At 33.0% G+C, this 10,531-nt stretch overlaps 1 protein-coding gene across 2 annotated transcripts; it reads left to right on the top strand.

Annotated features, from left to right (window-relative positions):
- Positions 1 to 1,268: 1,268 nt before the first annotated feature.
- On the top strand, positions 1,269 to 8,050 carry LOC114163872 (RNA-binding protein 39-like). Of its 2 annotated transcripts, XM_028048246.1 has the most exons (14): positions 1,744 to 1,911; positions 3,102 to 3,166; positions 3,271 to 3,349; positions 3,455 to 3,511; positions 3,624 to 3,679; positions 4,470 to 4,698; positions 4,928 to 5,014; positions 5,100 to 5,174; positions 5,260 to 5,340; positions 5,926 to 5,990; positions 6,064 to 6,247; positions 6,328 to 6,416; positions 6,533 to 6,647; positions 7,680 to 8,050. In XM_028048246.1, coding segments are annotated over exons 2-14 (1,161 nt in total). In that variant the 5' UTR covers positions 1,744 to 1,911; positions 3,102 to 3,164; the 3' UTR covers positions 7,722 to 8,050. The 2 variants fall into 2 exon arrangements, with proteins under 2 accessions (XP_027904046.1, XP_027904047.1); XM_028048245.1 differs by lacking the exon at positions 3,102 to 3,166 and having other exon boundaries at positions 1,269 to 1,911.
- The last annotated feature ends 2,481 nt before the right edge of the window (positions 8,051 to 10,531 follow it).

Here is a 10,531-nt window from a genome sequence, read left to right as displayed (position 1 = left end):
AAAATACTTATGGAAAGGAGAAGAAAATGGCTGCGAAGACAAGAGAAGATGGCTTCAATTGAGAGTTGAGAATATGACTTCCATTGATATAAAAGAAAGAGATCTTTTGTACTTGTGGTAGTCACATAAAATTAGGTCATGGGAGAGAAAAGAGTTTTCGATAGTAAAAGAAAAAAAAACAAAGAGAGAAAATACTTAGGACTAAATTTTCTGAGACAACAATGAAAGACATAAGAAGAACGAGAAGAAAAGGATGGCTCCTTTAATAAGATGATTCAATCCAGAGGATAGGATATGGTCTCTATTAGAAAATGTGCTCTCTATTGATGATGAGAAAGAAACATTCAGATGAAGAGAAATGAAGAAGCCGGAAGATGAAGAAGCTCAAATAACAAAGAGAAATAAATAAGTGGGAGGATGAAGAAGCTAAGGTAACATGAAGAATTAAAAAACAAATTTCTCGTCAATTTTAAAATGACCCTAAATACAATTTAAATTTAATCTTTTAAAAACATAACGTCAGTTTTAATAAACTACAAAAAAATTATCGTCACTATAAAATACTTTTCTGTGCGAATTATGATTTTGAATCATAAATATGTAGTATAAGATATATTTACATAATTTTTTGGACACTTGTCAACAAAATACATAGTTATTATAATAATTTTTCTAAATTTTTTTCTTATATTATAATAGATAATAAATTATTATTTTATAATAAATATAATAGATTAATTATATATATAGTGAATTATGAATTATGAATAAATATTATTTTTTTTAAAATTAAAATAATTGTTTTATTAATTTTACTTTTTAATCAAGAGTTTCTTGAAATGAGTTTTACAGAAGATTTTTTTTAAGTTCATATTTGTTTTTTAATTTTATCTTTTAACTATTTTTTTTAAATTAAAATAATTATTTTATTTATTTTATTCTTTAGTAAGAATATTTTTAAATTATTTACAATAAAAATATAAAAATTATTTACATCAATATATAACATAGATTCTCTTTTTGATACATGATTGTTTTTTAATTTTATCTTTTAAATAATTTTTTATAAAATTAAAATATTAATTTTATCAATTTTTTAAATGATAAATTCTTTAAATTATTTACAATATATAAAAGTTATTTGCTGTAAAATTATAAAAATGATTTATATTTAATTTTATAATAGCAACAATAATAACAATTTTATTATTTTTTATTTTATGTGTCTTCACTTGTTAGTATTAAAGGGTTTTATAGATTAGGAAGACGGAATAGCCAACCAAACCGGTCCTTTGTTTTCCTTTTTCTATCTATCTAAGTGCAGATAACTGAAAACCCAAAACCCTAGAATTTGAGAATCGCCGGAGGAAAAGGAGCCATGGACTTTGACGAGTACGATTACTTGGAGAAGACAGTGGAGGAGCAAGATGACCGTGACTCCAGCAGGAAGAAGAAAGAGACGGAAAGGAGCTACCGGAAGCGCGAGGAGATCGACGAGGCCTCGGAGGAGAGGAGGAGCAAGAGGTCAAGGGGCGACGACGAGAATGGCTCGAAGAAGGACAAAGATCGCGAAGAGCGCGACAGGGAGCGCCACAGAAGTAGCAGAGACAGAGATAGAGATAGAGACAGAGATGGCGAGAGAAGTAGCAGGGACAGGGACAGAGACAGAGATAGGGAGAAGGAGAGAGACAAGGAGAGGGATCGGAGGGACAGAGACAAAGATAGAGAGAAGAGGGAGAAGGGGGAGAAGGAGAAGGAGAGGGAAAGGGACAAAGACAGGGAAAAGGAGAGAGATAGAGATAGAGACCGAAGGGACAAAGAACGGGAAGAGAGGGAGAGGTCTCGGAGGAGCAGGAGTCGTTCTGAGCGAGAAAGGGAAAGAGAACGGGATTTCGACACCAGAGATACCAGGTAGTGTTTCTAATCTTTCTTCTTCATTGCCAATTCTCATTTTAATTTATGGATACATTATATATTAGGGTAATTAAATCACAAGAGATATAGTATTTGGTATTCTGTAGTCCATGATGGTATGATTAACATCATGTCCCCTCTTTCAAGTCACTCTACTTTAAGAAAATGAGATGCGTCAGGGAAATTAAGAGTACTTGTTTCAGGGAATACACAAACCTTTTCTGAAACCAAGTAGAGTTTTTGTCAATTTTTTTGCACTAATTTTATTTTATTTTTCATTACTCTCTGAATCTTGTATTCGTGAGCGAGGTGTTTTATTGTCAGATGCCTTCCACCCGGGATGTAGATTTAAATTTTCTACATCATTGCTAATGTAAATATTGGGTTTTTCTTAAGGTACAAAGTCAATAGTGTGCTATAGGGGGGAGGTTTTAAGCTGCTATGAGATTCAAAGACGGGTGTGATTTTTGATAGCAACCATTTCCATGTGTTCTATTGGTGCTACCATGATATAGACTTTTTACCCAAGAAACAATGATGTTTGAATTTTTGGGTTGCAATTGTGATTTCTGCCCCATTTTGCAATGGTTTTCTTGCTTCATATAAATAGTGAGATTTTAAACCCTTTTTCCTTTACTATCCCGCAAAACCTTACCTCTGTTTTGGCCCACGTTTCTTTCACTTTAGAGGACTATCTTTTCCCTTGTCCATGATTACATGTTTCTTTATATTTCCTAGTTCACGTTCTGCTAGTTTTATCTAATATGTTATTTTTTTAGTATCAATTCCGCTATTATCTCCCATTTTTTACTTTGTTTGGTTGATGGTGATTGTGTGCGTGAACAGCAACTTGTTATTATCATCAATTTCTTCAATTTTTGGTTGTTTTGGTTTTTGTACGAGGAGTATAATTTATGTTGTTTGTATTATATAGTATTTAAAATAGCAACCTGCTTTCTACAGCACCCTGCTACTTGAGATTGAAAATATGGGGATAAATAATGAGATACACATGCAGCTAGGACGTTGAATTTGATTTTAAATGTTAAGAACCTGGAAATATTTTTGACAAATTTATGGGGGAAAATAAAGTCTAGAACAGGGGCACTGGTATATATGAATGTTATAGGAATGAATGCTACTTTGGACTGTTATATTAACAATATACTTTGGAATAATGGCTACAGTTAAGAGATTGAGACATTACTCCCTCTCAAGATTAGGTGCTGTTTGGGACTCTAATATTAGCAATGTACGTTTGGATTTATGCTACAAATTATACAATCTAAATATTGGGTATAAGTTTGATGTACTACTCTATACATATCTTATGCTAAAATTCAATTCCAATTGCAGGAGATTTAGGGACAAGAAAGAGGCAGCAGAGCCCGAGGCAGATCCAGAAAGGGATCAGAGAACTGTTTTTGCATACCAGGTTGATTGATCGAGCCTTTTTTGTTATAAATATTAAAAGACCTGATCTATTTGGGATTTGGTATTTCGTTCTAATTAGTGCCAATCTGCTATGTGATGATTACAGATGCCCTTAAAGGCGTCAGAGAGGGATGTATATGAATTCTTCTCAAAAGCTGGCAAGGTCAGTAAACTTCAAATTTGCACACATATGTTATTTTGAACAACTGGATGTGGTTTTCTGTATGCTCTATTTAATAGTTCCTCTATTTACGTCTAGTATTCCTTATTTTCAGGTAAGGGATGTCCGTCTAATCATGGATAGGAACTCAAGACGATCTAAAGGAGTTGGGTATGCGCTCTCTTATAGCATAATTTATTCTTCATGTGCATGCACAATTGTGGTATTAGGATATCAACTTTCAAGAATCATGTTTAACTGTATTCTTAAATGGACTAGCAATGCGATAATGATGAGGGATGATGGGAATACCTTGCACTCATGTTTAATCAATTCATGCTGCGTACTCAAGGTAGATGACATAATCCCGGTTTCCTTTTTGGTCCTTTTACCAATTTTCTTCCTCTGCATTTCTGATATGCATGCAGTGAGGATTTCTTTCGTTTGTTGTTGAGCCTTTTCAGTTTATATCTCTTGAACTGGTTATTTCATATTTCTGGACGAGGTTGATATGGAAGGACATTTCTTCTCCATTCATTTTGTTACTTTTTTGGGGGATAGGTGGTGGCAGTAAGTATGGAAATTATTTCTTCTACAGGCCAGCCTTACGTAGGTCCCGTTCATAGCATTTCATTTGCTTGAACACACATATATAAGTAAAGAAGAGTTGCTGCTTGCTGGTTACTATCCTCCCCGCCTTAGTGGCTCCCCATGGTTTTTGGTTCTGACATGTATCTTATTCTCTATTGATTAAAATATATGCTTTAGTTCGGTATTTTTATTACGTCGGGCTAACATTTACTTCACGAGTCAGATGCATCAAAAGATACCCTCAGATTGAGTTGCGTGTGCTAGAATATTTGTTTCCCTACATCTTTGCTGTATGCTTTGTTTGTTTTGTTTGAACTCTTTGTATTTTGTAGTTCTGAAAACTTGATGTAAGTTCTTGATGAGGCTGCAGGTACATTGAGTTTTATGATGCAATGTCAGTGCCAATGGCAATTGCTCTCTCTGGCCAACTTCTTCTGGGACAACCTGTAATGGTCAAACCTTCTGAGGCTGAAAAGAACCTTGTCCAATCTAATGCTACCAGTGGAGCTGCTGGGGTAGTAGGACCATATGGAGCTGTGGACAGGAAACTGTATGTGGGGAATCTTCACTTCAACATGACAGAGAGTCAATTGAGAGAGGTATTTTAATTTGCTGTGTGGTGAATATGGCATGAATTTTCATTACTTGCGGTCATCGTAGGGAATATGAAAGAGGAGAACCAAACACTGATTTTATTTAAATAAAACCTTAAGAACAAGTGAACTGGGAACTGCTAAACTTGGTTAGTGCAATCTAGTCTGCTGTCAGACATTAATTAAAATAATTTGATAACTTGTCATTTATAAGCTTTTGACTTTTTTTCTTTAGATTTTTGAGCCATTCGGTCCAGTGGAGCTTGTGCAACTGCCTCTTGACTTGGAGACAGGACATTGCAAGGGCTTTGGGTTTGTTCAAGTTTGTTACTAATGCTTAACTTCAAGAAGTGTTGTTTCCAATGATAATGATGTTACTCATCTCTTTTGTATATTATCTGGAACAGTTTGCCCATCTTGAGCATGCCAAGGCTGCTCAGAGTTTAAATGGAAAGCTGGAAATTGCTGGCAGGACTATAAAGGTAGACATGTTTTCGTGTGGGTCTATTTGTTTTTCTCGCACTGCTTGTTCTTGAGTTTGTAATTAATGTTGTTCATCAAACACAGGTTTCATCTGTAACGGATCATGTCGGAAATCAAGATACAACTGCAAAATCTGCAGACTTTGATGACGATGAGGGTGGATTGGTGAGTGTTCAGTTGAATAAAAGCAAAAATTGATAGGCATTTTTTAACTGGCATTTCTCATTGTATGATAATTTTATTTGGGTGGATTTTTTTTTCCAGTTTTTTTTGCTCATTTGACCAGAACTTATGTTTGTTTCAGTAGCACTTTGGTAACTAAAAGTTTAGCTTTAAATATTTACACAGATAGATGACTTGATTGTTACTATTTGATAGATACTTGATTGAAGCTTTATTTCAATTGAGTGTTGACCATTTTTATTATTTTACTGAGTAAATAGCGCTTATGGATTGAGAAGGCATTACAAATTGTTGATGTCAAACAAATTAAATACCAATTGAGGTTTTGCTACTTGTGCCTGTTTTTGCATATTCACTAGGCGTATATCCTGCTCAAAATCTGAAGTTTTAAATTGTATTTTATGCTCCCACTTATTTTGTGGCCAGAAACTTCATTTTTTTTTTTGGTTTTCTATGTGGGCGGGCTTCTGGGACATGGTGTGGTGGTTGAGAAAACAAAAATGCTACTTTAGTCTGTTTTTTGTTATGAGTTTGTTGCTCATATATTATGCATTTTTCTGTATACAGGCTTTAAATGCCCAATCAAGAGCATTGCTTATGCAGAAACTGGACCGCTCTGGCATTGCAGCAAGGTTTGTTTAAATATTTTCTTTTATCATATTCTGTGAACTTATTCCTTTTCTTAACAGATTTCAAACACTGCAGCATTGGTCTGCCTGTTGGGAATGGGTCAACTCCTGCTCAACAGGCTATCATGCCTATTGGTAATCCAGGTGTAATACCAGCACCAGCTGTACCTACGCAAATTGTGCCTACCCCGGTGATTGAACCTGTTGGAAACCCCAGTGAGTGTCTACTGTTGAAGAATATGTTTGATCCCAACACTGAGGTGAGGATTTACTGATTGATTACAATTACCCTCTGTTTTTTCACTCAAAAAGTACTAATATCAAATATTACAAGATGCAGACAGAGCCAGATTTTGATCTAGACATTAAAGAGGACGTGGAAGAAGAGTGTTCCAAATATGGACGGGTGAAACATATTTATGTTGACAAGTAAGTTTATGAACACGTAGAACTTGTCCATAAATAATACATTCTTTCTTTTATCTTATTTTCCCACATATGCAGTGTGTAGTTACCATTTTATAATTGATACATCTTTTTTACAGAAGAAGTGCAGGTTTTGTGTATTTGCAGTTTGAAACAGTTGAAGCAGCTAGTGCTGCTCAACGTGCAATGCACACAAGGTGGTTTGCAGGAAGAATGATTTCTGCTATCTATATGGTATGCATTTATCCACTTTGTCTTGAGTTACCCGCTGACTTTGTTTCTTGAGATTTGCAATTTTAATGTTCTGATTTTAACCGTCTTGAATGGAGGGTTTGTGTCTGTGAACTGGGTATTGTCTGATGAAGTTTTTTTAACTTGGGAGATTAATATCAATGTAGTTTACAAAATAAGTACTAGTGTTACTTAAACAAATCACATGGGATAACTGGATGGGGGAATGTTTGGATCTGAAAAGTAGTGGGAATTGAACCAACCCCTTTGACAATATATTTTATGATTGGTGGTGCATATTTGTGCATTCCTTATTACCACACTCATAATTGGGAAATGATTATTTCCAATTACATTTTTACTGTCTAACCTAACCTTACAAAACCATCTTATAAGATTTCTAATACACTTCAAAAGGACTGGACTTATATCAAGTGAGACTAAATATTTGTAGGTACTAATAATGATGGGTGACATGATATGCCCAATAACCTTTGTTAGGATGAATTCTAATACTATCTAAAAAGTGAACTTAAACTTGCAAAATGGGTTTTGAAGATGAAATTTACATATACTTTTGTACATTATAGTTTAATTATATCTCTGGTTGATGTGTGATATCTAACACAATAGAAACTAGACCTTTAAATTTTGTTGATAAAGTCTTGTACAATTAAATGTTGACATTCTCACACTTGACAAACTCGTTTTTTTAAATGAGAGAATCCTTAAGTACGTAGTTTTGAAGTGAAGTGTGAAAGATTGAGATGTGTATTATATTGACATTGCCTTGCATGTTAGGTATTATTGGTAGTATATAGTTTTCTAGGAGATGGGCGCTTAATTCACTGTGCCTCATTGAACATTTGTGTAGAATGATTTTCGCAGTGGGTTAAGTTAACTTCAACTGCTACTCTGTATGTGCAACTGTGTGTAATAATGGTGTGCCTACATTGATTCTCAAATAGCAAACTTGTGGTTTTGCTGCATCACTTTCTTTTTAGTGGGTATCTCAAACTCGTTTTTATTTTGCAGCAACCTCAGATATACGAAGCCAAGTTTAAAGGCGACGCTTGAAGAAGTGCTTATACACCTTTTAGTTCTCAGACGATAGTTTGCATATTTTTCTCACAGTAGTTCTCAGAAATTGAGTTTAGTTTATAAATTTTGATTCGTGACTTGTACTATTAGATGTATGGTTACAGAAATTTCACTGTCCAGGTGGTGTGATATTCATGACCAGTAATTTATTTTGATCTCCAATGTATTCAATTGTAACCTAGGTTCCTTCTGAGTTTATTTCTTGGTTACTACTGGACTAATGGTATGGGGCTATTGCCAACTCTAAAGTAGTGAATTGTAAGATACTAAGGGTAGTAAACATAGATTCAGCTTTTTTAACTGTAGCATAGTTTTAGAATCTTTGATGGTTGGTTTGACCAGAAATAGTTCTGGATACTGATCTGTTTACCTTAAAAACCGACCGATCTTGGAACTAGTAAGAAATTCGATAAAATGTCAGTCCTGAACTGATATTTTCAAGCTTTTCATTTTTTCTTTTTCATATTTTAAATTAGAACTGGTATGTATAAGATTCATATACATACTTTTTTCATAATCATTCTACATTTACAGTTTTATATCTTTTACAAATTAGTTGAAACCCAATTAGATTGAATGACAATTTAATTCAATTTGTATCTGATTTAGTTGATTCATTGAATCTATTATTCAAACATATTTTTAATTCTTTAGATAATTATAATAAGAGAATTATTTGGATCTTGGATACATTGATTAACGTTTTTTTTCTAAATTTTAAGTTTCTAATTCCTAATCCCATACTTGTGCATGAATGGAAAGTATTTTTAAAATACATACTTTTGTTTGAATGGAAAGTATTTTAAGAAATTGAAATATTTGAATTATTTAAAATTGATTTTTTTTATTAATTTGTTTGGACAGAGTAATTGAAAAGTTTTAGATTTTATTTTCTTATAGTAATTTATTTTTTTTCGGAAAATTCTATTTTAAAATTATTTTGATAACTTATCTTTATTTTAGATTTAAGTTGACTTAACTTCTTTTTCCATATGGGTTAACATAACTTTTGACTTGTGTGTAGTTGTCTCTATCTTTATAGTCATAGATAGATGTATCTTGATATTTGATTGATATGACAATTATCAAAGCTGTTTTGATTTGATGTGACTTTTATTTTGATTATGATTGACCATAGGCACGAACGTGACATAGTTTAACTTTCGGTTGGTTTGATTTGACATGACATTTGGTCTAGTTTGACTTAGTTACACTTTGGTGTTATCGGATCTAATTTGACTTTTAGTCTGGTTTAACTTTGCTTGACTTGGGTCGACTTGTCTTGAGTCTAGGTTGACTCGGCTTAACTTTTGGCTCAAACCAACTTGGTTTGACCTTCTGTCCAGACTAACTCAACTAGACCTTTGGTCCAAATTGATTTGATTGGACCTTTAGCTCGGATCGACTCGGAACGACTTTTAGTTCGGGCTAACGTAGCTTGTCCTTTGGTCTAGTTTGAATTGGGTTTACCTTAAACTTGAATTGACTTAGTTCGACCTTAAGCTCGTATCGACTTGGCTAGACATTGGCCCGTACAAACTTGGCCCTACCTTCGGTTCAGGTTGACTCGACTCGAACATAGGCTCATTCGACTTAACTCGAATTTCAACCCTGTCTTACTCGACAAGACCTTTGGCCCGACTTTTGACATGGGCTAAAAAGACTTGACCTTCGGTCCGGATTAATTCATCTCGACCTTTTATTCGTGTTGATTTGTCTCGACCTTGGATCCAACCGACTTGTCTCAATTTTTGGCTCAGGTTGACACATCTCATCCTTTGGCCAAGGCTAATTCTTCTTAAACTACTGTTCAATCTAAATTGATTTGACTTTAAGCTTGGGTCTACTTTGCTTAACCTTCAGTCTAACGATTTGGTTTCCAAATAATAATATCAAATAGGGTTAAGTATATTTTTAGTCCCTGAACTTTGACCCAAAATTGGAATTCATCCCTCTCCGAAACTTTAATATATTTTGGTCCCTAAACTTTAAAAATGAATGAATATAGTTCTTTTAACTCAATTATGTTAACTTTTTTGAAGTGTCGAACATATTTCTCAGTAGATATTGAACCAAGAATGTGTCAAACAATGTAAAAAATTTCAATACTAATATGAAAATCGTTTGACACGTCAAAAAAAAGTTAACATAATTGGGTTAAAAGGACTATATTCATTCATTTTTAAAGTTTAGGGACCAAAATATATCGAAGTTTCAGACAGGGACGAATTCCAATTTTGAGTCAAAGTTCGGGGACTAAAAATATACTTAACCCTATCAAATACCAATTGGATAAAAGTGAAAGAATCATATAAAATACTTCATAATTAACATAAATACAATTTCATAACCGAAATATTTATAAATTTTGCAAACAATAATGAAACAAAGTTGATAAAACTAAAAAGTATTTTCAAAAAATTATAAAAAGAAAACAAAAAACCAAGATTAAAAATATTTCAAATGTCTCTTCACTAATCTCTTTTATTATATACAAATTAATATTATATTGAACGAAATCGCAAAGAGAAAAAAATATTAAACTAATAATAATTTAAATTTAGACATAAATCTCTCATTTTTTTTTTAAATTTCAATCCATATTGTATGATAGTAAATGAAATAATTTTATACAATTGTGGTGATAAAATTATACTTCTGAGAAACTTATGAGAAATAATTAGAAAATAAAAAATAATTATATAAAAAAAATTTCAAAACAATATTTTATGTAATAAAATTAAGGCTTAAATACACATTTGGTTCCTATTTTTTTTTGTTTTTAT

Source organism: Vigna unguiculata, chromosome 9, assembly GCF_004118075.2.
Source record: "Vigna unguiculata cultivar IT97K-499-35 chromosome 9, ASM411807v1, whole genome shotgun sequence".
NCBI lineage: Eukaryota > Viridiplantae > Streptophyta > Magnoliopsida > Fabales > Fabaceae > Vigna > Vigna unguiculata.
Note: the sequence above shows the minus strand (reverse complement) of the source record. Positions and strands in the feature narration are given on the sequence as shown.